The sequence below is a fragment of the Zootoca vivipara genome, chromosome 13 (assembly GCF_963506605.1).
Source record: "Zootoca vivipara chromosome 13, rZooViv1.1, whole genome shotgun sequence".
Lineage (NCBI taxonomy): Eukaryota > Metazoa > Chordata > Lepidosauria > Squamata > Lacertidae > Zootoca > Zootoca vivipara.
Genome location: NC_083288.1, coordinates 48,879,920 through 48,907,834, shown reverse-complemented (window position 1 = coordinate 48,907,834; position 27,915 = coordinate 48,879,920). Strand labels below are relative to the sequence as shown.

At 46.4% G+C, this 27,915-nt stretch overlaps 1 protein-coding gene across 1 annotated transcript; it reads right to left on the bottom strand.

The window, feature by feature from the left end:
* Positions 1 to 746: 746 nt before the first annotated feature.
* Positions 747 to 26,568, bottom strand: REC8 (REC8 meiotic recombination protein). Its single transcript, XM_035136988.2, has 14 exons — positions 26,430 to 26,568; positions 24,898 to 24,974; positions 22,899 to 23,025; positions 21,937 to 22,000; positions 12,576 to 12,670; positions 12,134 to 12,231; positions 11,381 to 11,524; positions 9,430 to 9,496; positions 8,266 to 8,417; positions 6,993 to 7,041; positions 6,500 to 6,560; positions 4,165 to 4,275; positions 2,237 to 2,343; positions 747 to 969 (listed from the first exon to the last, which is right to left on the bottom strand). Exons 1-14 carry the CDS (start codon positions 26,566 to 26,568, stop codon positions 878 to 880), a joined length of 1,383 nt encoding a protein of 460 aa, XP_034992879.2. The 3' UTR covers positions 747 to 877.
* Positions 26,569 to 27,915: the final 1,347 nt, after the last annotated feature.

Sequence of the window (27,915 nt, the reverse complement as noted above, 5' to 3'; positions counted from 1 at the left end):
GGTGATGAGAATGGGTGATGGGCTGATAGGAGTGGTAAACCTGTCGATGACTGTTAATGACTGCAATTGGTCTTGCGGGAAAAAGCAAGGGCTGAGGTGCCAAGGAAGTCTGGTTACTTCTGTTTCAGTGTATCTGAAGCTCATACCAAAATAAAAACTTAGTTGGTCTTTAAGGTGCTACTGAAGGTATTTTTTTATTTTGTTTCGACTCAGACCAACACGGCTACCTACCTGTAACTAGAACTACTGGAGCAAGGCAGACTTCTGCCGCTCCCTCTTTTGGTCTTGAATTGGGAGGTCAGTTCAATGCCCACTGATTTTTTTTGGGGGGGGGGGAGTTTGCCAACTTAAGTTATTGCAACATCCTGGACCTAAGAAACTTCCTCCAGACCACTGGGATCAGAGAGTTGGAAGGGACCCTGAGGGTCTTCTGGTCCTGCTCCCTGCAATGCAGGAAGCTTCTGCCCAATGCACGGCCCTGAGATTTAAGAGCCTTGTGCTCCACCCACTGAGCAATCCATCCACCCAGTTCGTTCAGCTCTCCGGGATTTCCAGGCAGAGTGAGGGTCTCTCCCACCCCTTACCTGGAGACGCCAGGATTGAACCCGAGACCAGCATGTGACACTCGTGTTCTACCACTGACTTTAATCGAGAATGATTTTCACGTTAAGTGGTGTTTGTTTTAAAAAAACCAAAACACAACGGCTTTATTCAATTGGAAAACGAGGGTTTGGGCAACCGGGGCGTTAAAAAAAATGTACAACTGTTTGACAAAGGAAGCAGTTCTCCAGCTCCTAGAGGTGTGCCCCCCCCACGTTGGGACACCAACGGCACCCTCCACAGGGCAAAGATCTGTAGCAGGAACAACAGGGTCTCGCTAGCCTTGGTGGAAACGGGCTCCAGGGGTGATGACAATCCGTCCGTAGGCTTCTGCTTGCTCCAGGTGTATGAACTGGGCTGCCGCCAGCACTGGGGAGGAGCGGAGGAAAAGAAAAGAAGTGGGTGTTGAGCGGTAACTCATTATTCTTTATTGTGTGAGAACATAAAAGGAGCCTACTCGATCAGGCGCAATGGCCCATTTAGTCCTGCATAATGGTGGCCAAACAGGCCTGGTTGAAACCCACAAGCCAGGATCTGAGCACAAGAGCGCATCCTCCCTTCCCCTCCTGCGTTTTCCAGAAACGTATGCAGAAGCATCACTGCCTCCCGCAGTTTGTTCATATTTATTACTGAATAAACTTATTTACGCCTCCGTTCGTCGCTTAAGCGCAAGATTTCCCAAGGCAATTGGAAGAGACAAAAGAAACATTACTTACTTAGGAGTAATACAGTAAGAAGGGGGCGAATCCTACCTCGCTCAGCTAAAAGGTGAACACCCAACAAAGGCTCGATAGGATATGACTCTACCCCCCACCCCCACCCCAGTTAAGACCCAAATGCCTGCAAGGACAGGACCAGTTTGAAAAGATAGAAAGTTGGGGGCTGGGAGAAGAGAAAGCTTTTTATATCCTTCTTTTGGTCTTGAATTATTCCCCCCCCCCCCGGGAACTGAAGCTCTCCAAGGGGAATAGGTAAAGGTAAAGGGACCCCTGACCATTAGGTCCAGTCGTGACCAACTCTGGGGTTGCGCGCTCATCTTGCATTATTGGCCGCGAGGGAGCCAGCGTACAGCTTCCAAGTCATGTGGCCAGCATGACAAAGCCGCTTCTGGCAAACCAGAGCAGCACACGGAGACGCCGTTTACCTTCCTGCCGGAGCAGTACCTATTTATCTACTTGCACTCTGACATGCTTTTGAACTGCTATGGTACGTTGGCAGGAGCTGGGACCAAAGAATGGAGCTCACCCCATCGCAGGGATACGAACCACCAACCTTCTGATCAGCAAGCCCTAGGCTCAGTGGTTTAACCCACAGCGCCACCTGGGTCCCCCTCCAAGGGGAATAGGAGTCTTCTAATAAATCTCTGCGCCCTTAACAAATAGCAGTTCCCAGGATTCTCTGGGATAAGCCGTGAGGCTTTAAAGTGGTACGGTTCTGGCTTTAAATGTTACGGTGCAGGGAAACCCGAGATACACAGCAAAATATCCAGACCTCTTCATCTGAGAAACTGGCCTTCCCCACCCCCACCCCCAACTCCCTTTTTAGTGTTTCGCTTGGCCCTTCCCGCTCCAGAAAAAGTTGCGTTTAAAAAGGACAGCCACATCTCTTGTACGCACACTGAATTTCCATTACCTACCCAAACATGTAAAGAAAAACCGGCTGGCAACAGCCCGCGAAACGGCCCGGGGCAGGAGCTGGTCAAATTCTGTGACTCCGGCCTGTTCTAGTCTGGCAGCAATCAACCTGCAAGAATAGGAAACGGGAAGCATGGCCTTCAGGGGTCCCTTCTGTTACCAGGGAAATTGGAGCAGCAAATTACCAAACCATTCACTCTCGGACATACCACACACACAGGCATTTCCCTTCCTTTTCACCTGTCGACCCTAATCCTCTAGTGTCAAGAGAAAATAACAGCAACCTATCTGCATAGGAGGGATACGGGTGGCGTTGTGCTCTAAACCAATGAGCCTAGGGCTTGCCGATCGGAAGGTCGGCAGCTCGTATCCCCGCGACGGGGTGAGCTCCCGTTGTTTGGTCCCTGCTCCTGCCAACCTAGCAGTTTGAAAGCACGTCAAAGTGCAAGTAGATAAATAGGTACCGCTCCGGCGGGAAGGTAAACGGTGTTTCCATGCGCTGCTCTGGTTCGCCAGAAGCTGGCCACATGACCCGGAAGCTGTCTGCGGATAAATGCCGGCTCCCTCGGCCAGTAAAGCGAGATGAGCGCCAGAACCCGAGTCGTCCGACACTGGACCTTAAGTTCAGGGGTCCCTTTACCTTTATCTGCAAAGGAAGCTGAGCCCCAGTCTCCAGCAAAGGGAAAGTGTCAATCCCAAACGTAGCAAATTCACTGATAACTGTATCTATGTCCTGACCCCATGGGAAAACTAGAAATTCGTAAGAAATCCCTCGTATCAAATCTTCTCAGTTCCACTGGCATTTGGGACCCAGGGAAGTGAGGTATAAGGGGAGGGGTGAGTGAGGTCACCATAGTCCCCCCCCCACATATTTCCAGGGCTTTCCCAATAAGTCATGGCCCAGTGATATCCTGCCCCAAGAGTGTCATACAGATAACCGTCTCAGTCACAATGCCTACCCGCCCCATAGTGGGATGAAGCCCCGACAAGGCAAAGGGGTGTATTTGACTTGGGGACCGAGGAACTGTCAATGCTTTCCTTCGTGCTGCGATGGAGTACGTGGGAAAAGACTCTGTTTGATTGACAGGGACATGTTTTTCTGTGACATATCTATGATGTCTTGATGATGCATCCTGAGATGCATTATGGGAAACTTTAAAATACAGGTGTAACCTTCTGGCTGCTTCGTCTTCGTTTTTGACTTCCGAAAGGTTAGAAGACCGAGGATCAAAGGGCTGCCGGCAAGTTCAACCTGGAAAATTGAGAAATGCGCCTCGGAAGCCCTTCAACTTCCGAGGCGTGTTTGAAAACAGAAGCATTCACTTCTGGGTTTTTGGCGTTCAGTTTCCGAAAGGTTCGGCAGCCGAGATGTTCGGAAACCGAGGTTTGACTGTAGTCGGAAGTCTTGTTGCAACAATAAAGATCAGGCCTAGTGGCTGCTGTTTTGCTTCTATCTCCTGGCTGAAGTTTCTTGATTGCTCCAAGGACTCCCTGTTACATTTCCAACTCTGCAATTCTGCGGTTTTATAACTAAGCAGGAAACACAAGAGAAAAACCTCTGGGTGCTGATTGCTGGCTCTCTCAACCCCACCTAGCTTTGAAAGTCACTAGAGCAGGCATCCCCAAACTGCGGCCCTCCAGCTGTTTTGGCCTACAACTCCCATGATCCCTAGCTAGCAGGACCAGTGGTCAGGGATGATGGGAATTGTAGTCCAAAACATCTGGAGGGCCGAAGTTTGGAGATGCCTGCACTAGAGAATAATAGCATTCCTCTGGGCCTGCCTCCTGAAAGCAGAGTAGAGAAGTTGTTTTCGTTTTTACAGCCAGAAAGATGGAACGAGTGGCCCTTTCTGGAAAGCTGCGGCCCTCTCTCTCTTTTAAGAACCGGATTCTCTGGGAAAGAGGAAGGAAACAGCCTCCGAGGCCTCACCTTCGCACGTAGTCCTCCGTGAACACATTCTTATCCAAGGGCAGCTCGAAACTTATTTCCGGGAGCTCAGGAACGATGGGCAGCGCCGCTTCCTCTGGTTCCAGGAGGACCCTGTGGGAAGAGGAAAAAGGGGGGAGTGGAAGAGAAGAGGGTCGCCCCTTCCCCACGGAGGCAGAGACCTGCCCAGGGAAGGAAAGCCAAGGAGGACAACCAGGCCTCTCTCACCTCTCCTTTTTTTTTTTTATTTTTTTTTTAAACATACTTTTTATTAATTTTACAAAATACAAAAAAACAAAAAAAACGGTACATACTTAAACCCCTTTTCCACCTCCTTCCTACCCACCCACATGGGTCCTCCCCTGCCACAGAAGTATCCCATGTTTGTGAACAGTCAGAAATGGTCCATTTTATGCTTGGATTTCTGTCCTCCTCCCCCTCCCCTGACCCCAAAGCCCCCCCCTGCCACCAGGGAGCTCCAGCAAACCAGGGCAGTACGCAGGAGGACATCCATCCAACCATCTATTGTTATACCAAAAAAAGAGAAAAATAGAAATAGGAAAAAAAGGGGAAAAAGAAAGGGCGAAGAAAAAAAAGAAAAAGAAAAAAACAATACAAAACAGAAAAATTTTTCTTGCATTCATAGTTGAAAAACCATATTTTATGGGCTTCCCCTCCCCCCCTTCCCCGGTTTTCATCCCTTTTTTATCATCTGCAACAGTTTCTTACTTTATAAAAATACACCTTTGTATCTTATACAACTTATAAATCAATTGTTAACATTTTCATCTAATATTCAAATCACTGAAAATTCAAACTCCCATTTTCTCTTCCCGTGCCTAATTTTTTTTTTCTCCCTCTATAAGCCTCCATATTTTCACATTTTCCAAAATCCATTCACTTTTAAAACTATAACTATTCTCAATTTAACCTTACATCCCCGATTACCGGCTCCACCCCCCCCAATCCAGCAAATTCCAAAATCAGCAGACCAGTTATAAACCTGTTAATCCATCCTTATAATCACAACATCACTTTCCCTTCACCCCACCCCCTGTTTACAGTCTCTTGCCATCCAGGTCACCATACAGGACCCCTGAATTTCTTCTCTTCTCTGCATATTTTTTCCTTCTTCCCTGTGGGCGTTCTGGAGTTCCAATAATACCAATCGTGCCCCCCTCAAAGACAGGGCACTCCATCCAACTTTTTGTAGAGTAGAGTCATCATTTTTTTCATGGTGTGTTTCATTTTGTGTTGAATCATCACAGTCCTCATCTTCATCTTTTCCTTCCCCATCATTGTCATTCTCACATTGCTCTTTTTCAGTGTCAAAAGCTTCATCTCCTAGAAAATCATATTCCGCCATCACCTCCTGAAATTTCTGCTGTAACTCCTGTCGTCGTGTCTCCTCTTGACATAACTCTATTCTTGTTTCCCACATTAAGGTCAAAACAGACCGCTGGAACTCAGGGGGACACTTTTTTGTTGACATATTTCAGTCCTGCCAAGGTCAAAACTTATCACGTGGGGTGGAATATGATCACAGTTTATTTTCTCGACTCCATTTTAACAAGCTGGCTGCATTCTTCAAGTCTTGTTAACAATAAAGTTCGAACTCACATTTCACAAGCACTTAAGCCAAAAAAGAAATTCCACAAAGTCCAGAAATACAAAGTGAAGTAAAAATTGACTTATAAATCCTGATCAACTCACTGAATTGCCTAGGCTGCCGGCTCCCGAGGGAAAGAAAGGTTTTTCTTAGGCTTTACCTCATTGCTGCAGGGCAGTCATAAACCACAGTCTCTCTCCCCTTTTCACCCTGCATCAAAGGGGATATTCTCTTTGATGCCTTTGAGGGATCCTTTTGAATTACAAATCTTCTGTTTATGGCTTCGGGTTTCTATTTACTGTCTCTTTGTTGCCGTGGGGGGGGGGTGGCTTCCTCTTTTCTCCCCTCTCTCCCAGACCAAATTGTTTTATAATCCAAATCGTGAGGTTACTTACAGTCTTTTCCAATCGTTTTATTTTCGGAAGAATCCAGCGCTCTCCGCCTTCGGCTTGAAGCTTCTCCCTGCTAGAATAACGTTGCCGCTCAAAATGGCCCCCGCGACTTCTACCCTCCTCGCTCCGGAGCTCTTATTAGAGCTAACCGAAGAGTTGGGGAGTCTGGATTGGGTCTGTGCCGAGCAAATTGCCCTCGGGACGCCCTTCCCGAGGTTCTAAGGGGCGCAGCGTTGCTCTCGCTGCCCTCCCCACTCCTAGCAGAGACGGGCCGTCTCGGAGACGAGACGAAACCCCGCCGATCGACGCTGGCGCTGAATCCGGAAGCCTCTCTCACCTCTCCTCTGCTACCACAAAACTCGGCCGAGATTCTTCTTCGGTCGTCTCGAGGGAAATCTCTGCAAGGGGAAATGGAAAGAGATAACCGCCAGCCACGTTTGCAAGGAGCCAGCCTTTTAGTGTGGCGGCACCTTTGGAACTCCCTGCCTATTGACATCCCTTTTTGGCGCCTGCTGAAAGCAGGTTTATTCAGACCACTCTGCCCAGACGCTTAGAAAAGCTGGTGGGATCTGGCAGCTGATCTACTCTCCCTCTGATCAAGTGATCCGTCTGATGACTGGAGAGAGGGGAATTCGCATCCTGCACACTGGGGCACCTGGGTGTCATGTCCGGTTCAACACCGTCAGAGCCCTGCGTCGCAGGGGGTTGGGCTAGATGACCCTCGGTGTCCCTTCCAACTCTACAATCCCGTGGTTATTTTCCCCGTCATTTTGCCTCCGCCCTCAAAGCTGGAGGAGAGCGGAAGCACCTGTCTTTGCTCGCCTGCTCACCTGACGAACCGACAGGTGGAATGCTCGGCTCCTCAGCTGCTCGAAGCTCCTGCAAAAGAGGGGGAAATGGGGATGAGCCCCTGGGAGGCAGAGGTTTTCCCCAAGATATTTCCTTCTGCAGACAACCTGAAGGAACGTCTCCACCCCCATCGTTCTGCCCGGACACTGAGGTCCAGCGCCGAGGGCCTTCTGGCGGTTCCCTCCCTGCGAGGAGCCAAGTTGCAGGGAACCAGGCAGAGGGCCTTCTCGGTAGTGGCACCCGCCCTGTGGAATGCCCTCCCACCAGAGGTCAAAGAGAACAACAATTACCAGACCTTTAGAAGGCATCTCAAGGCAGCCCTGTTTAGGGAAGCTTTTAATGTTTGATGGATTTCTGTATTTTAATATTTTGTTGGAAGCTGCCCAGAGTGGCTGGGGGAACCCAGCCAAGATGGGTGGGGTATAAAGAATAAATTATTATTATTATTATTATTATTATTATTATTATTATTATTATGAGTCAAGATTTGCACTCCTGTACTATTTAAGACATGTGGTCCATGTACTTATTATGACATCTTAGAATTCTTATAACGCTATTCAGAATAAAGCTTTTTATAGGGGGCAACTGGGGATGAGCTTATGGAACCAAGGGGGGCGGTAGGCCACAAAAGTTTGGGAACCGCCAAGTCTTTTTTTAATTTCTATTTTATTTATTTGGTTTTTCAAATTTTATGTTTTACAAGCACGTATCCAACATACATCGTAAAAACAAGATTCCAAAGAATCTCCTGGACTTCCCCTCCTTCCCTTTGTGGTCCTATTGTGAGTCATTTCCTCCGGCATCTTTTTTAAATGATCCAAATCTTTTACACCTCCATTATATCCAAAATTCACCATTAAACTACAAGTGTTACTCCAATCCTACTAACGATTTTAACCATGGGTAGGCAAACTAAGACCCAGAGGCCGGATCTGGCCCAATTGCCTTCTAAATCCAGCCCGCATCTCTCGTTCGTCGTCCCCCCCCAAAAAAAAATCGTTCGCCCCCCCCCCAAAAAATATATATAGACCGGGCCCCCACAAGGTCTGAGGGATAGTGGACCGGCCCCCTGCTGAAAAAGTTTGCTGACCCCTGCTTTTAACTGTCTACAATGGTCTCTAAGATAAATTATAAACTGTCCCTATTCTTTATTAAAACGGTCTTCCCGATTTCTTCTCTGGTCGGGAGTCTTAAATGCTTTGCAACCACCATCAAACGCCTCATGGGTTTCCAGCAGCCCCAGCCTCTTACCTCCAGCTCACTGGGAACCTCGGCCCTCTGCACTTCTTCCTCCTCCTCCCTCCTCCTCTGCGTTTCCTCTGCTGCTCGCTGCTTGGCGTAGTCTACGCGCTGGCGCTTGGCGCAGCGGGCCCAGAGGCCCTGGAGGGCGGGGTGCATCCATCCTAGGACCAGGAAACGATGGGGCAAAGGGAGCAGTTAAAATTCTGGAGGGGGGTGGTGGAAAGGGAGGTGCGCAGCAGGGGGCCCGATCCTGCCTGAAAGCAGGGACCCGTCTCATGTTCTTATGCAGAGATAAATGGGTCGGTGGCACTGGAAATGCCTTTCCTGGTTTGTGCAAACAGCAGGCACAGACTCGTACCTCCCTGCCTAGGCCGGGGTGGGGGGGTGGGCCTCCCAGAAGCCCTTGCACATCAGCCCCAGACAGCCGCCCCCGCCCAGACTGGCCAATGGGTCTGGGATGACAATAACTACTTGGTTCCCAAACTCATTGGTACTCAAACAACTTGGAACCCAAACACCGCAAACCCGGAAGAAAGTGTTCCGGTTTGCGAACTTTTCTCGGAAGCCGAACGTGCTCCGTTTTGAGTGTTACGTTGAAGTCTGCCTGTTTTTTTGCCATTTGTTTTGCATTTTTGTTTTTGGCGACTCTTTTTGTTTTTCTTTTCTTGACTGTGTGGAACCCAGTTCAGCTACTGATTGATTAATTGTGTGACTGCAGTACATTGTTTATTGCTTTCACTTTATGGATCAGTGGTCTCGTTAGAGAGTAAGATCCATGTTTAAATTGCTGTTTTAGGGGGGTTGTTTTTAAAAAGTCTGGAACGGATTGATCCGTTGTGCATTACTTTCTGTGGGAAAGCCTGCCATGGTTTTGGAACGCTTTGGTATTGGAATGGAACGGATTAAGTTTGAGAACCATGGTACCACTTACAGTATAGGGTTAAAAGGGGGCATGTCCTGGTATCTGTTATCTGAAAACGGCAAGTGATACAAAATTCCTCCAGACTCTTCACGCTGTTTTTTTGCCTTTCGGGGTTATAATCCGCTTCGTCCTTTCAGCCAGGAGGCGAGGAAGCAGCTACGCACCAGGGTGGCTCCCCCAGGCCACGCAGGGGCTGGCACTGACTGACCCTCTGGGGAGGGGGGATCATGGGGGCAGAGAGGGGTCCTCACCGTAGGTGGGCGCTCCCAAGAGCTCCTCTGCAGTCTTCAACCTCTTCAGAGGCAACAGCACAGTCTCCTGTGAAGAGGAAAGCAGGAAATGGCATGGCAGGGGTTAATTAATTAGAAGCTTTGCATCCTGGCAGCAGCGAAGCCCCCCCCCCCAGCACTGATTGGCCAGGACTCCTGTGATGTGGAATTATTGATGATCATTATATAACAGATGGATCATGGTAAAAGGTGCAGCAAATTTAATCTTAAACCCATAGAGGGAGGGAAGGAGGCCCGAAGGTTCAAAAGAACCTTGTATTTTATTTTTTTTATTTTTTTTAAATAAACTTTATTGAAACTAATAAAAAAACCCATAAAACATAAAATTTACAAATCATAAATTTACAAACCTTCAAATAATAAATAAAATTATAAATGCTCTATTACACAACTCCATCTTACTCTATCATACCACTCCATTATCCTTTTCTATCTAGTCATTTTTCAGACTAAATCAAATTAAACCATCATATGATAAATAAACATACTATACAAAGCAAAACAAAACAAATAAAATTGTTCTCTCCTCCCATACGACTTCCACTTATCTTCATCCCGGGTTAACTAAATTAAACTAATTACTGCTTCCATTAACTTAATACACTTCCCTAATATACTTCCTCTTATAAATATAATTTTGTGAACAATACAGATTGTTAGAAACAGATCCAGGTTTTTAGTGTGGGACAATGCCTCTTCATATAATCTCCAAATTTCTCCCAGCTTTGATGGAATTTCTGTTTACTACCACCTTGTATTTTAATGTTTGAAATGGCTATATTAAACATGTAAAAAAAACTAATAAAACAATTGTAAAGGGGAAAAAAGGACTGCTGTGACCTCATGGAATGCCCACAAAGATTCCAACTTATTGGGGTTGGAACTGCCAAGTGTCTTGAAGTCCAGTCACAAAGCTGAAATTCTGAAAAGCCCAATTTCAACTGACTTGTCCATTATTATAATTATTAGGTAAAGGGGGCCCCTGACCATCAGGTCCAGTCGTGTCCGACTCTGGGGTTGCGGCGCTCATCTCGCCCTATAGGCCGAGGGAGCCGGCGTTTGTCCACAGACAGCTTCCGGGTCATGTGGCCAGCATGACAAAGCCGCTTCTGGTGAACAAGAGCAGTGCACGGAAACGCCGTTTACTTTCCCGCCGGAGCAGTACCTATTTATCTACTTGCACTTTGATGTGCTTTTGAACTGCTAAGTGGGCAGGAGCTGGGACCGAGCAACGGGCGCTCACCCCGTTGCAGGGATTCGAACTGCCGACCTTCTGATCAGCAAGCCCTAGACTCTGTGGTTTAACCCACAGCGCCACCTGGGTCCCTTATTATTATTATTATTATTATTATTATTATTATTATTATTATTACACCAGGCCTCCAATTTGCATATATAGCCTCGCTTTGCATAACTTGCTTTCCCCCCCTGCTTATTGTGGGGAGGGGCAAAGACCTCTGTGGGGGCACTGCAACTTGGCCTCCTGCCCACTGCAAGCCTCCCCCTCTCAGCCCCCCCCCCACACTTTTTCCAGGGACTTAACACTCACAAGCCTATATTTGTAGTCTTGAGGGCTAGAAATCTGATTTTTTAAAAGGAAGCCTAGAATCATAGAACTGTAGATCTGGAAGGGACTTCAAGGGTCATCATTCTAGCCCAACACCCTGCAATGCAGGAATATTTTGCCCTGATATTAAGAGTCTCCTGCTCTGCCGACTGAGCTATATCCCCGGAATAATGTATTTTATATGCAGCACCGCTTTTTCAGCCCTTGCCTGCTGCCTGATCTTTGCGGCTGGAGCCGAAAACAGACTCAAACCACTTTTGCACACATGCAATGCAGGAATTCACCGAGGGGGTGGAAATCGGGAGCTTGGCGGGCACCCCAACGCTCGCCGATTCCAACACCTACCAGGGGCTGACACTGTCCCTGCCGGTCCAAGATCTGCTTCTGGAAATCTTCCGCGGAAATCTGGGTCACCGGATCCAAGAAGCGCAGCTGCTTCCGCCGCCTGCCGGGCTGCAGAAAGGACGGCTCGTACGGGGGCAGCTGGAGCTGGGGAAGGACGAGAAATTTCTGGGTGTTCTGCCGCGGCTCGTTCCTAACCCCCCAGGCTCTCGAGTGGCCGCCGCCTGGACCAACTCTTGCCAACTCAGACCCCTTCCTTGGCTCAGCATCGCAGACACCGGCTGACAGCATCTCTGCGCAGGAAGCCTTTCCCCAGCCCAACTTGGAGAGGCTAAGATTTGAACCCAGAACCTCCCTGCACGTGAGGGAGATGCTCTGCCGCTGAGCCGCAGCCTTTCTCTAAATTGTGAACCTATTGGGAAAGTGGGGGAAGCGGACTTATATCAAGTCAGGTTTCTTGGTCCACCTAGATTAGGCATCCCCAAACTGCAGCCCTCCAGATGTTTTGGCCTACAACTCCCATGATCCCTTGCTAACAGGACCAGTGGTCGGGGAAGATGGGAATTGTAGTCCAAAACATCTGGAGGGCTGAAGTTTGGGGACGCCTGACCTAGATCAGTACCGTCCGTGATGACAGGGTTTCAGATGCTGGGCTTGAACCCGAGGCGTTCTGCACTGAGCCACAGGGTACCCGCCCCCTCCCGGTTCTACGTAGTTGGAAGGCTGGCCCTCCTTCCCCGCCTCCCTTCCTCTTACCTCGGGGCTTGGAGGGGAGCGGCGCTTCATCTGGGGGCGGAGAGGGGTCAGTTGGGGAGAAGGCGGCAACCTGGGTCCCTCTTGGAAGGGGGTCGTCTCTGCAGCAGAACCAGCAAGGGTTGGGGGTTAGAGAAAAGGGCAGGGAGAGGAGGGAAGAGGGTGCCAGATAACCAGAAGATTTCTCTGGCCTGGTCTCCCTCAATTGACCCCCCCCCCCTTCTCTCAGGTGGCCTTGGCGGGAGAGATAGGGGAAGCCGGTCATTATTAAGAACAAAGGTCTAAGAACTGGTCCCTGAGTTTGACTTCTTCCTCTTCCCTCCCCGATCCTTTCGCCTTGTGTGTCGTGTAAGCGCCCCTTTGTGTCTAGCCCAGCAGAGTCCTTTTGCTCTTGTGCCCTTGGCCAGCCTTCACCCGCTGCTCTGCCCAGCAGCGCCCCACTAACCCAAAGGCAGCAGAGGGGGTTCTCCTAGGGGCTGGATCTTGTCGGTCAACAGAAGTTCTCCTGCTTCCCTCGCAGCAGGCGGCTCCTCCCCAATCCTGTGAAACAAGAAATATGGCCTTTTTGTTGACGGCGGCAGAAATTATTTTTTTAAACTCCTCATGGCACAATTCACACACCAGATTGGGGGTGGGGTGCCACAAACTGCAAAGACTTGTAGGAAATGGCCTTTGTTAGAATCCAAGGGGCCACCACAGGAAGGACCCTGATGTGGGTGGGGAAAAGGTCATTGCCCCAAGGAGACTGCAAACTAGATATCAATGAGACACGGGGCATGGAGCTAAGGAAGGCAGAACAGCAACTTCTCCTAGTCTGGGGATATTACTAATATGGTGGAATCCTAACTCCTGTTATCCACAGATGACATGGCCAATGGTAAGGGATGCTGAGAGCTTGGTACCCCATCCGTCATAAGCACACACCCTTCTTATGTTCCAAATTTTGCCTCTGCTCAAACAGCTCCAGCAGGTTTTTTAAAAGACTAGGTGCCTGCCAAACCTGTTTGACCGTAACAGGATACAGTGATCCTTCTTCCAAACCAATTTTATTTAATGTTTGTGTTATAAGAATTTTGAGGTCATATCTATATATATATAATAATTGTTCATAAAACATGTACATGAATGTACAGAAACATGTCTGAAGCAGCACAGGAAAACAGGCCTGACTGACACCATTTTGACTCTCTCTGACCAGGTGTTCCTCTGCAAGGAAGAAGTGGGGTGGGGGGAACCTTCTCATTGTCTCAGGAATTAAAGTGATAATCCCTGGCATCCTGATACCTGACTGCCAGACAAAAGGGTGTGATTAACTTGGCTGGGAAACAGGGAAATGTAAATATCTCTCAATTTTGTTGATTAGGTTTTGGGGGGCAGGGGGCAGGGTCCAGACTGCTCAGATTACTGCCACCAGACCTCCCCTTTCATGATGTACCTATGATGAATCTAGGGAGGGGGGTCTTGGGCTACACCCCTTCTGTGACATATGGATGATGCTTCTGGGGGGTGGGCTGAAACCAATTTCAAATTTCTTTTTAAGGGCAAGACATCTTTGTTTGGGGTTCCTTCCTTGTTCTCCTGTGTGAGAGGAAGGACCCTGTTGCAACAGCAAAAATAAAAGTGCCTTGCTTCGTACGTCCTGGTTTGGTCTCTGTTATTTGGTGGGCAGGAGACGCTTAAATTCGTCTGCTTGCCTGGATCCTTGAGCTCTCCCTGGGTCAAGATCCATTTCTCTGGGTTCATAGGAACCAGCTTAAATTTTACAACAATTTGGCGACCACGAAGGGACCCAGTTTTGCCTTGAGCTCCGGGTTCACTGAGGAAGGGGAGCCCAGCGCGCCCTTGCCTCTTTTGCAGGGGGGTAAACCAACCTCAGGACCCGAGGCACTTGGTAGTAATTGAGAGTCCAAGCGGGACCCCCAGGACGAAGCAACGTTTAAAGGGACAAGGCTGTTTTTTTTCAGGAACCAGTTGGAAGCTGGAGACAATGGGATTCGACTGAAAGGATCGGTCGTGAGTATTAAAAGGGGACACCTTGGGTGAGCTAAGAACCACAGCAACTAAAAATCTATTTCTCCACTTGGACTATCCTTTTCTACTCTCCTCTTTGGACCTTAGTTGCAGCAAGGCTGCCAGGCACAGTTACAAGGTAGAACTGAGGTCCAGGGCAACAGTCTTTACGTTAAACGCAGAGCTCAGAAAGACTGTCCCAGCTCCCTTCTGCCAAACTGAGCAGAAGTCTGAGCAAACTGTCGCTTTTCTACCAATCTGGGAATCTGGCTATCCCAGCTCTGTTTCCTATTCCTCTGCTCTTAATCTTCGGGTGAAGACGCCCCCCTGCCATGGCGACTCGTGTCGGGAATGACCCATGACCAGAGATTGCAAGTGCGCCCGTTCCTTTCCTACTACTCTGTATTCCTCAGTTCCGACCTGACATTGCGTAGGCAAGCGTTCAGTAGGATATGAGTCTAGTGTGTAAGAGGCAGGGAAGTTGCTGTGGAACCCTCAGGCAATTGATGACCAGTGGGAGGGTTCCAATAGGGTTTTAGCTGCACCAGGCCGCCTAGTAGTTAGTGCACGCGAACGGCAGGCAGGAACACCACTAGGACGTGGGGGTGAGTCATAGACTCGGGAAGTTAAGAGTGTCCAGGAACAGGGTCGGGGACCCGAACTGCAGTATAAAAAGGCTTAAGTAAAATGGGTGCAACCCACTCTAAGGAATTCCTTTCCCAGACTCCCAACCGAGGCAAAGCACAACTGAGGCTTGGCTCCGGTAAGGACTTTGAGGATGAAAGTCCACTCCAATTCGTTCTCTTAAATTGGCACGAAATCCCCGGGGCGGACAAGCTTGAAGGGAACCAATTGCAAAAACTTTGTAAGAAAAAAACATTGGGTCCGATTTACTATGGACCACCCAGATGAGGGGAAATGGCTACCAGGAGGTTCCTTTAACATACAGTGAATCTCCGCTTTAAAATTAACCCTGGTGAACTCTGAATGGGAAAAGTTTTGTGAGGAATCCTACAAAGTATGTTATGGTATAAAATTATATATGTTTGCATGTTACATGTTGTCTGTGTTGTCTGTGAAGTGTATGTGCGTCTGATCCTTGTGTCTGCTATAGTTCATTGTTCCCCTTAAAGTAAATGAGAGATATAATCCAGGTTTAGGAAATTAAGGGTTTGTGTAAAATTTGGCCATGACACCCACAGACTGCCTTTTTTAAAGCATGCATAGTTTAAAATAATATAAAAATTAAGGCAAGCTTGCTTAAATAATCTTATGTAAGGGCTTGATCAACCCAAAAACAATGGCAAATATTTAAAAGAGTGGAGGTAGTGTGTAAAGGTTTGTTTTAAAGAGGCTGTAGAAGGCCATTTTTTTCCTCTCCAAAAAAAAAAAGAGGGGGGGGCAGGATGAAGGAAAATAAAGAGTAGTAAGTTTGAAAATGCTTGCTCAATGCTTTGAAAATATTTTGAAACTTGAAAATGTTCACTTCATGAGGTGTGCAAATGTTTGTTATTGAGAGAGGCTCTAAAAGGGAGTCTTCCTCCAAGTGACTAGAGGAATTGTCTATCTGAGTCTAGTTTTAACTTCAATTGTGTTGGACAGAAGGGTTATTGTTGGGCTCCTAATATCAGTCTCTTAAGGAAAAAACTCATCTGCTAAAGGGTTCTGTATAAAGTTGGTATTTTCATTCAAATCTTGTGAATCCTGTATCTTAGAGGGTTAGACTAAATGACCTCAGGGTCCCTTCTAACCCCCATTTTAGAGCTATGTGAAAGGCAATGTGTCTGATGTGGTGATGGGTTGAAATTCAGCCCAGCTCTGCTTTCTGGCAAGGAAAGATTATTGGTTTTCAGAGTTGGAACAAGAGTGTCCTTGTTGTTTTTATGGAGTGATTATATAAGTTTTTATCACTTTCTCTATTAAGGTTTAAAGTCTAAGCACATATGAAAGTCTTGAACATTTCCCAATCTTTCTCTAGAGAGTAAAAGAGGGGTGTATGTGCATACCTACCCCTTTCTGTACAGAAAGGGGGAGCGGGAAGGGAAAAGGGAGATTGTAACCTTGAAAATGTTTGTTTGTGAACTCACAATATTTAAGGTCTGTGTCACAAGGGAGCCATGTGCTCTGTATGTAATGTTTCACCATGTGACTATGGAATATGGTGTTCCTTCTAGGGAAATGTTATTAAAAGTAGAGGATCCATAGCCAGCAAATGTCTATCTGAGTCACTTTAACCTTGATTCAAATGGACAGAATGGTTTTAGTAAGGAAGTAAATTCCCTCTTAAACTGTTTATCCAATCTTAAGGTTTGCTAAAGGCTTCTATATAACGTTGGTACTTTTAATCTTCCCCTTCCTTATTTTTCCCTTAGTACACACATGTGCTTCCGTGATAGGGCATAGCCTGTGTTTCCTTCCCAGTCAGGCGTCTGTACTCAAATGTATGTGTATCCTAAGGGCAGTGATAGTGTTGAGATCCCCATATTTCAGAAGGGGTGGACTAGATTACTCAAGATCCCTTCCAACCCTTTCCAAACTTGCAAAAAGGAGGGAGAGAAAATGTGTTTGTAAGCACTGAAAAGTGAGTTTAAACCCTGGTGGTATAGTGAAATGGCCTGAATTCAGTCAAGCATTACTCTTTGGTGGAGAAGGATGGAAAGATAGATTTTTAAAGTTTGGCATGAAGAGTTTGAGGTGCCATTCAGAAAGAGGTAGAGATGGTATATCATGCATTGAAAATGAATGTCTGGTGTTATTTTTACCACCATAGTGTCAGCCATTTTTTTTTAACTGCAAAACTCCAGCCAACAGTTCAAGCACATACAAATTCATAATCAAGCAGAATGAGCCTTGACCATCCCTGTAAATAAAGGGCCAGAAAATTTTGTCTGGAATTGGTAAGGCTGAAAATCAATGAGAATGCAAAGGATTTTATGAATTCTGGCTCTATGACCATATCACCCATAGATAAGGGGGCAGAGAATTTAGTCTGCCATGGCTGTAATAAATTAATTAAAAACAAACAAACAAACGAAAACATTTGCAATTACGAATTCACCCCGAACCCTGTAGATAAAGGGGGCAAATCAAGATTTATTTTGCCTGGGGTATGAGATGTTTATATAGTACAGTAAACATGGCTACTTAGTGCCATGACTTCATTAAGGAGTTTAATTTGACCAAACTTTTCTTGCAGCTTTCTGGTGAAAATATTGGGTTGCCTGGATATTGAAGTTTTATATATTTAAAGTTTAAGATTTATAAGCCTGCTTCCTAAGCAGCAAGGAACAGGAAATAAGAGGTGTCAGAAATATCTCAGGACACAAAAGCTAAAGAAATGGATTTAAACTGACCAAAGAATTTAATTTCACCACTTTTGTTGCTGGTTTGGTGGAAGTGTAAATTGCTGGGTTTCTGTGTAAAATCTAACCCTATTTTAAAATCTACTCTTTCCCCTTCCCTTCCTTTATTCAGATGGTAATTTTGTCAAGAGGTACAGCACTTTAAAAAAAAATGGTACAATAGACTGCCGAATCATGAACTCTGTACATGCACAGAGGCTATGTCAGCTTGAAGAGGAAAATAGAGGAGAAAAAGGAGGTTTTAACTAAGGGGCGAAAAGGTTATAATCTGCTCATGAAATATTATTCAAATTTCTTAATGTAAAGCTTTGAACCACTGAGGGAAAACAACCTCATGTGTGTTACTGGTCCATCAAGGTTAAGTGGTTGCCAAGTTCCAAAAATCTTAACATGCCAGATTCTTTCCACAGGTATAAATAGCAGAGTACTACTATAAGTCTGTCTCTTGAGTAGTTTATAAATTAATTAAGAGGTTCAAGGTTATGCTTTGCACATGAAACTTAAATTTAAATTTCCTTATGTAAAAATAAATAGATAAAGAACCATTGAGAACCATCAACTGTTTAGAAGCTGCCAATTCCAGTTCAACATGCAAAACTCTGTACATTTTAGGAACATTTCCTGACTGATTTTCACATGAAATAATTTTCCCTTTCCAGCAGAATACTGAGATTCAGGGTGTGGAGAAATTCTTTCAGAACCTTAATGCAAAATTATCTCCCAATGGGGGGGGGGACGCCACCTAAACAAGCCCCTCCACACTTGGAAATTCATAGAAAATTGCTGTCTACCAGTTGACAGACTATGCAAACAAAAGGCTCCATTTCTTTCCTAGCAGGTACTCAGGATGGATACTTATCTCCCATTTGCATTTCACCCCGAAGCATTACCCTATGTTAATATAACCCTCCCTTTTCTAATGTAGCAATGATTGAGTGTTTTGCCAATTCTTTTCTTCCACAGCAAAAAAAAAAAAAAAAAAGTGAGGAGTGAGGAGATACAAACAGTAATTTCATTTCTCTTTGGCGCTTCTCTTTAGCTTATAAATAATCTGCTTCCATTTATTATATCAGTTTTTCCATTATGTCTATGAAATTATTCTAACAATAACCAGGTAAAAATTGTTGTGTGAGTGGTAATCTAAATTTTATTTTGTTTTATTTTTGTATCTTTTTTTTTTTTGGTATTTCTACTTTTTCTTTCTGTACATACAAATGTAGCATCTAAGTCATTCTTTCCTGTAAATAATAATAATAATAATCCCTTTCAAACAAGATACGTGAACCTCAAAGAGAATTCAGAACCACATAAGGAAAATGTTAATAACTTATCGATTGTGTCATAATTAACAAAATTTTTGTCCTTTGTTTCCTCCACAGCCAAACTAGGTGAAGTAAATTAAACAGACTGAGCAGACAATAACAGCAGTAATTAAATATGAATGATAATAATAATATTTAAATGAATAAAATGCCTAACTATGATCTTATATTATTTGCAGCTTCCCAAGAAGAAATTTCTAGAATATTCTCCCCTTTCTCGACTATTTATTATTATTATTTTTTAACTAATTATATCTTCAGGCCCCAACCCCCTGCAGGCCTATTTTCAAAAGGATGTTTTACAGGAAACCAAATTGACATTTTATCTCTTTGATCACAACCTAAGAAGGAGGACCTAGAAAGCTATAACGTTTCAGCAAGGTTTAGAAGTGCTGTTATAGAAGTACTGTTAACTTCCTCCCAGTGACTCGAAGGCAGACAAGAAAACCCCCTTGTTGGAGATACATGCAAAAGCAGCAAGAATTATCTCAAGTTCACCTGATTGCCTCAAGATATACAAATGGCGTATAATTAATAATTTGAAGGTTTTGTGCATTATGTGTTATATAGGAATACTGAAATGTGTCAAATGACTTTGGGACAAAGGGGGAAAGTGAATTGCAAGGACATTCTCTCTCCTTGACCTCAAGACTCTGTGCCCTAGGATTTAAAAGCAGCCGGAATTGTCTCAAGATCATGATGGCCTCAAGACATACAACTGATATATGATTATGTTTTATGTTGTGTGATATTCGACAGAAACATTGAACTATGTCTGACAGTATGTTATTTCCACAAGGAGGGGGGGGTGAACCAATTTTGTGTTTAATTGTTTTTTAATGTTTAATGTATAGTGTCCCAATGTTTTTTTTTTTGTATTATTGCCATGCATTGTATGCCTTTTAAAGGATCAGGATATTGCATAGTTCAGTATTTAGATTAGATCAAATTATGACCACATTTTCTTGTCCCACCTGGCACTCTGCAGTGTGCCAGCCTTCTTACACAATTTTAGATTGTTTAAATCATTTTACCAAGAATAAGCCCCAAGATCCATGAAACACCAGATAAATGAAGGTATTTATGTCTTGATTTAACAGGAATGATCCCTTTTAGAGTTAAATTTGACTAATTTGGACATGTTTTATGGGGCTGTATAAATTTTAATTTGGCTTCAGTTCTAATTGGGCAAGTGTATCCAAGGTGCAAGTAGCTTTCTTCCTTTAAGAGCAACTGGGCAACTCCCTACAGTGCAAGGCCAGAGCCTATAATAAAGGCCCATAGAAAGCCCAAGGCAAAGGCATCTCTCTCATGACATGTCCAAACCTGTGGCAGCTATGGTGAGTGCCAGGCGACATGGTCAATATGAAAGCCCTAAGGGGATTCACCAGGGATTGTTGCTGTTGTGCCACGATGGAGGTGTGCAACCAGAGGAGAGCTAGCTTTTGACACCTGAGAACACACAAAAGGGTAAACAAGCAAACTGCACTTTCCAGTCAATATTGGTGGACCATCCTGTTAAGTGTAATACATAGACCATTTTTGAGAAATGCTTCTCCCAAAGTACTAAAACAACACATCTGGTTATTCTTTTGTGGGGCAACAATTTTTAAGAAAAATTATAGCCCCAAATGGGGAATTGTTATAAGAATTTTGAGGTCATATCTATATATATATAATAATTGTTCATAAAACATGTACATGAATGTACAGAAACATGTCTGAAGCAGCACAGGAAAACAGGCCTGACTGACACCATTTTGACTCTCTCTGACCAGGTGTTCCTCTGCAAGGAAGAAGTGGGGTGGGGGGAACCTTCTCATTGTCTCAGGAATTAAAGTGATAATCCCTGGCATCCTGATACCTGACTGCCAGACAAAAGGGTGTGATTAACTTGGCTGGGAAACAGGGAAATGTAAATATCTCTCAATTTTGTTGATTAGGTTTTGGGGGGCAGGGGGCAGGGTCCAGACTGCTCAGATTACTGCCACCAGACCTCCCCTTTCATGATGTACCTATGATGAATCTAGGGAGGGGGGTCTTGGGCTACACCCCTTCTGTGACATATGGATGATGCTTCTGGGGGGTGGGCTGAAACCAATTTCAAATTTCTTTTTAAGGGCAAGACATCTTTGTTTGGGGTTCCTTCCTTGTTCTCCTGTGTGAGAGGAAGGACCCTGTTGCAACAGCAAAAATAAAAGTGCCTTGCTTCGTACGTCCTGGTTTGGTCTCTGTTATTTGGTGGGCAGGAGACGCTTAAATTCGTCTGCTTGCCTGGATCCTTGAGCTCTCCCTGGGTCAAGATCCATTTCTCTGGGTTCATAGGAACCAGCTTAAATTTTACAACAATTGCTTTTGTGGAGTTTCACACTTGCATTTGTTATTTTATTTTTGCTTTGAGTTACCTATTGAAACTCAATACCCAGGTGGCGCTGTGGGTTAAACCACTGAGCCTAGGGCTTGCTGATCAGAAGGTCGGCGGTTCAAATCCCCGTGATGGGGTGAGCTCCCGTTGCTTGGTCCCAGCTCCTGCCAACCTAGCAGTTCGAAAGCACGTCAAAATGCAAGTAGATAAATAGGAACCGCTACAGCGGGAAGGTAAACGGCGTTTCCATGTGCTGCTCTGGTTTGCCAGAAGCGGCTTTGTCATGCTGGCCACATGACCTGGAAGCTGTACGCCGGCTCCCTCGGCCAATAATGCGAGATGAGCGCGCAACCCCAGAGTCGGTCACGACTGGACCTAGTGATCAGGGGTCCCTTTACCTTTACATATATAATAATAATAATTTATTATCCTTCTCCAACCCTGGAGTTTTGCCCAATCTGAAGGCAGAGTTCGGATCTAAATAATTATAGTAACGTTTGTATAACCACATGAACTACAACTATAATTCCCCTGCCCTTTTTTCCTAAACCCAAAGCCCCACAATGTTCCACCCTGTCTTATCAAATGGCAGTTTAATGCTCTAGCAAAAAAAAGGGGGGGGTCGCGTACCTCTGCCTCCAACAGACCTCTGTGCCCCACCTGCCTGCCCCAGTCCACCGCCTTGGCCCCGACACAAACATGCAGCTCAGAATCTGAGACCCGGAAGCCCACCACCCCTCTCTTTACCTTGTGGGAGGCGACAGCCCAGTGGAGGCCAACAGCTCCTGTTCTCTGACTCCCTCGGCCGACTCTGGGAAAGGGGAGAGAGGCAAAAGTAGAAATGAGAGAGGCCTGTTGGATCTAAAGAGGGAAGAGGGGAAGCAAAGGGGGAAATCGGCTTGCTGTAACAACACAGAGCTGGAAAATCAATGAATGCTTTCTACTATTTATTCCCCTTAACTTGGGTTATGGAGGCTTCCGGGAAACACTTGGGGGTTCTGAGAGTCTGCTGGAGCAGGAGGAAAATGTTCCATAACTGGTGGGGGGGGGAGGGAGACCAGCGGGGAGGGGAGCAGGAAGAGGAGACACCCTTGTTTCTTCAGTTGCCTGACTCTTGTCTCTTGGCCTCCCTCATCTCCTTCTCCTTCTCCAGCTTCTGCCTCTGATTCCGGACTTCTCTCTATCACAGACTCTCCCTGCTCACGAAGCCCTGTTGCCTCTTCACCTCCTTTCCCCATTCTTCTCACTCTGGCCGCTCATCGTTGTCTGAGCCTTCTTCCCTCCCCGCCCGCCCCCCACCATTCCTCTGCGTTCAACCAGTCCATGTCACTTGGTTGCCCCTTGCAGAACTCAGCAGGGAGGACGATGGGGGACAAATAAAATGAGAACGAGTTGGCTCTCTGGCTCCCTCTACTGTTGGCCTCCCTGCATTCCACCCAATGGGCACCAGCCGCAATTAAACTCGGGGACCGAACCCTCCTGCCTGCAAATTGTGGGCTCTGCCACTGAGCCACAAGCTCCCTACCCACGGATCCCAGGGAGCGAAAGGGGCAACTAGAAGAGGAGGAGGAGGAGACTATCCCTAAGGACGGAAAGGACTCTGGCCTTCCCAGTTTGCGGATTATAATGCATTGTGTCCTTGGAAGAGGGCGGGCAACACAGATCAGATCAGTCTGAAGCACCGATGGGCCTCTCCTCCATCTGCTCACCTTCTTCTGCTCGCCTTTTTCTGGAGGAAATCCGGCGAGGCTTCCCTTCCCCAGACACCAGGAAATCCCCTTGATCCATCAGCATGTCGATTTCCTGGACTGTGATTTCAGGCAGATCTCGCTCGCCCTGCGGATGGTGGGAAAAGGAAGATGACGACACGGGTCTCGTGGAAGCAAACTCACGGCCTCTGCTATGTACTGTGTCTGCCACCCTCTAACCCAGAGGTGAGGGAACGTTGCTCTGATCGAGGGCCGCATTCCCTCCTGCAAAACCTTTCGGGGGCCACATGGTGGCGGTGGGCGGGGCCTGGGGCAAAAGTGATACCCTTTGGGCTACTACCCTCCATCCGGACAAGCGAGAGGCGTCGTCAGAGTTACACTTCCCAGCCGGGCAAAAGACAAGTTTTAAAAGGGCATCTCAGCAACTGAGTAGATTGCCATTGTTACGGGCAGGTAGAGTATTCTGGTGGTCAGGCTGAAGGATGGGTTTTTAAGTATTTAGAACCACAGAATCGTAGAGCTGGAAGGGGTACGGATGGTCATCTAGTCCAACCCCCTGCAACGCAGCTGTCCTCCTGCACGGCGATCAAACCCACAAACTTGGCATTATCAGCTCGGTACTGAATTCAAAGCGGTATAAATGGTGAATGTGGAATAAATGAATGAAAATCGAGTTTTATTCTTAGGGGAGGCATAGAGAGGATGACCATGCCTGCCTTAAAACCCGATTCTGTGAACAAAGAGGTTCAAAGGAGCCCCAAGGAGGGCCCCTTTGCAGAACTGTTTATCTGCATGTTTTACAACCTTATCTTTACAACCTGAGTTGCTGAGACAAATCAAATGTTGGACTCACAATCTTGACTCCCTAAGAGGCTCTTTTCCTGGCTAATGTTACAATTGAGTAAAGAATGTGTTAGAAGTAGATGGTTAGCCTTGAAAGAGGGATAGATTTATAGTTTAGAGGTGACCCGAGATAACACGGAGAAATAGCAGGTGATAGTTTTAAGAACTATTACTCTTGCTCAAATGCTTCATGAATTTTATAAAACACACCCCCTATTGTAAAAACTGCTAATTTGACTGGACATGGGATATGTGTTATAGTTGGGGGTACATGTAGGTGGATCATCGGGAATCCTGTAAACTGCAATTTCTTCACCAATGGGAATTGTAGGAGGGATATTCGGATGGTCTTAGGGTATAAATTATCTGTAATTGGAACTGGAATGTGCAAATCCCCTCTTTCCAGCATGAGCTGGGGGGGCGGCGTGTTTTTTGCCCACAGCACTGTGTTGACCAACAATAAGTTGGCTTATGTTTGATTGTACGAGCACAATTCAAAGTGTTGGTGTTGACCTTTAAAGTCCTAAACGGCCTCGGTCCTGTATACCTGAAGGAGCGTCTCCACCCCCATCGTTCTGCCCGGACACTGAGATCCAGCGCCGAGGGTCTTCTGGCGGTTCCCTCGCTACGAGAAGCCAAGTTAACAGGGAACCAGGCAGAGGGCCTTCTCGGTAGTGGCACCCACCCTGTGGAATGCCCTCCCACCAGAGGTCAAAGAGAACAACAATTACCAGACCTTTAGAAGGCTTCTCAAGGCAGCCCTGTTTAGGGAAGCTTTTAATGTTTGATTTCTGTATTTTAATGCTTTGTTGGAAGCCGCCCAGAGTGGCTGGGGGAACCACTAAATAATAATTAACCAATTTATTATTATTATTATTATTATTATTATTATTATTATTATTATTATTATGGTGTGGACCCCTTCTTTCAAAGAGAAATTTGAACCCCTCTGGGAAAGATCCCTGTTCAGGTCGGAATTCAAGATAGCAGTCAGAAATAACAAAAATCAACGATGGCACAAATGGAGAATATGGCTAAGCAGGCCATAATATCTGAATCCAGGCCTGGTGGTGATGAGTTTCTACAGAACCCAAAAGATTACCCACTCCCACCTTCCTGCTCAACATCCCTGACCTCCCAAGAGCCAGAAACCTACTTCAACCTGCAGCAAGGTGATGGGTTCCGCCTCTTTGAGAGTGATGGCGCCCGGAGAGGCTGTGATGGGAAGCTCTCCTTCGGAGCAAAAAGCATCGGGAGACGATTAGGACCTTCATTAATTCGCGCCCTGCCTTTCGGCCAAAAGCAAGGTGCCAAAGCAGTGCAATGCAGAAACAAGGCAATAGTAGAAAAGCGCCTTTTAAAAATGTCAAACCATCAAAACGCAGGAGCAATTCTTCTGAACTGTCACTGCACCGTTTTGTGCCCGCTGCCCTTGACAACAGCGGCACAGGCAGCCACGACAGTTCTCTGACCTCAAGGAGCTTACAATCGAAAAGAGGTAGCGAGGACACGACGCTCTTATTATTTATTAAAACTGTACGCCGCCCTTCATCCAAAGATCACAGAGCGGTTCCCAACATAAAAATGCAAAACGAGAACACAAAATATACCAAAAACAAAAAACCTATCATGATGTCTGAGTTTTGTTCCTATCTGTTTTCCTTAAAAAAAAAGTAAAGCAGAGCACGGGACATCTTTTTCTCTCATTACTTTGAGGTCCAAATAACTTTCAGGATTCATTTTATATCTAATGCTAGTACACATCTATGTTTGCTTGCTTCCTTACTGTGGTTTGCCAAGGAAGGGGGAGAATGTGAGCAAATTATGTGCTACTTGCAGTTTTACTTTTTAATGTACCACTTAAAGATTTTTTTATTAAAAACCACATTAATAAGCCAGAAATAAAATAATCTGCTGCTACGTGTACTTAACACCTTTGGATACAGGTAGGTAGCCGTGTTGGTCTGCCGTAGTCGAAACAAAATAAAATAAAAAAATTCCTTCCAGCAGTACCTTAGAGACCAACTAAGTTTGTTATTGGTATGAGCTTTCGTGTGTATCTGAAGAAGTGTGCATGCACACGAAAGCTCATACCGACAACAAACTTTGTTGGTCTCTAAGGTGCTACTGGAAGGAATTTTTTTATTTTGTTTTAACACCTTTGGTTAGGATTGGGGAACGAGAAATCGGAGGCCACAGAGAAAGTGGGAATTGCATGGAATTGGAGAGCTGGAAGCAACCCAAAGGTCATGTAGCCCAACCCTCTGCAATGTGGGAATGATGGCTAATTTGGAGATGCTGTTTCGAGGCAGGGAGCAAACAATCTATCTCAAAGGTACAAGGTGGGGTTACCAGGGCAGCAACTACCCGGCGTATAAGACGACTGGGTGTATAAGACGACCCCCAACTTTTCCCAGTTAAAATATAGATATACTCGCCGTATATTTCCAGTTAAAATATAGATATACTCGCCGTATATTTCCAGTTAAAATATAGATATACTCGCCGTATAAGACATACGACCCAGCGTATAAGACGACGCCCGACTTTTGAGATTTTCCTGGGTTAAAAAGTAGTATTTTCTTAACAACTCACAAACACTGGTTCCCCCCGAGAAGCCAAACTCTTCTCGGTTTCTGAAAGCGTGAAATTTAGCAGCGGTTCCCGGGCTCCCAGTTTCTGACCCACCTGGCCTCTGGTCCCAGGGAGATGGAGGAAGGCGCTGCGGGGGGCTTCTTTCTGGGGTGGCTGTTTCCAGAATGAATCGGACCTGGGAAAGAAAGGGGGAAGAAGGTGTGACCTGACCCACTTCTCTCTGATCCGTCATTGTCAGGGAGCCGGGAGCCACCAGCTACAGCTGAGAGATGGGCAGAGCCTGCCCCCAACAGCCCCCACCTGCCTGCCTGCCTCCTTACCAGTCCACGGGTTGGCAGTGAGCCCCGGCTTCCTCCTCCTCAGCCCCAGTGCTGCCCCTTGCAGGCCTCAGAGGGGAAGAGGAGGCTGGCGAGAGAACCAGAACTCTGGCGCCACCTACTGTCTGGCTCCCTGCCTTACGCCCTACTAGCAGCCCCCCCACCCACTGCAGGACAGAGCAGCAGGGAGATTGGGAAAAAGGATGCAAGGCTGACTTACATAGGGAATGGACAAAGGGCTGGGCAGCACTGGCTCCATCATCCCGAAAAAGGGATCGGGAGCTTCCTCTAGGATTTCCATGATGGCCAGCTGGTTGGGGAGCAGCAACCCTGGCCTGCAGTTAGGAGAAGCAGAAAGAAAAGGTTAAACCTATTAAGAAGTAAGGGACTTCTCCCCCACACACACAACCCCAAAAAACCCCTACTCTGATGGAGATCTGCTCGCCCAAGGATCACTCAGGAGTCCCAAGGCCAAGCAGATATGCAAAACTCCACAGCCACACACCCCCAACTCGCCCCGGTGGCGAATGCGAATCACTCACTGCTCCACGTCTGTCAGGTCAATGCGGATCTGCTGCCGGGCCCGGTTGAGGTGTTCCAAGATGTGCTGGATTTCCTCTGAAAATGTGAGGGCGGGGAGGCAGAAGGGGAGTCAGCCAGACTCGGGAGAACCACCTCTCCATCCCCCAGCCATTCATTTCGTTCATTCAAAGCCTTTATGGCTTACTTTCTTTTCTTTTTTTTAGCCAGGAAAGCTCGGAGAGCAACTTACAAGCCCAGTATTATACGTAGCACACAGGCAGACCCTGCCCCTCAGGACTGCAATCCAAACAAGCGACAGCACGGAAGGTAAAGAGGAGGGGGAGGGAAGAGGAAAGCGAGCGCGCTCAAGCGGCCATTTCTTTCGCGTCGAAAGGCTCTTGTAATGTCAGTTGCTAAGGGGGCTTGGGGTGTGTCCCCCTGATCTTTCGGTAGACTTGGGAGGAAAATGCACTGCGTATGGAGGGAATTGTGTATGTATGTCATGGGTTTACCTACGATTGCAGGGAGTTGGAACAGAGGACCCCTTCCAACTGTACAATCCTGTGATACTTGCAGAATGCATTTGAAAATATAAAAGAGAGGAAAAGGTCCGGAAGAAGCAGCAGAAAGGGAGAAACGAGGGGTGGGGTGGGCGTTGGTTTGGAAAAGGTCATACCCACAAGATACTGGCACTGACGGGTGTAAACGCGGACGACCCCAAACTGCAGCTGAGCGGAGAG

Bases quoted from the DNA above. Each gene is read 5' to 3' on its own strand.
- REC8 (XM_035136988.2), bottom strand. From the start codon at position 26,568: ATGACGGATCAGAGAGAAGTGGGTCAGGTCACACCTTCTTCCCCCTTT. The intron at 12,671-21,936 runs GTAAAGAGAGGG...CTTGTTTCACAG, and splicing joins GGGCTGTCGCCTCCCACAAG to GATTGGGGAGGAGCCGCCTG. The intron at 2,344-4,164 runs GTGAGGCCTCGG...CTATTCTTGCAG, and splicing joins ACGGAGGACTACGTGCGAAG to GTTGATTGCTGCCAGACTAG.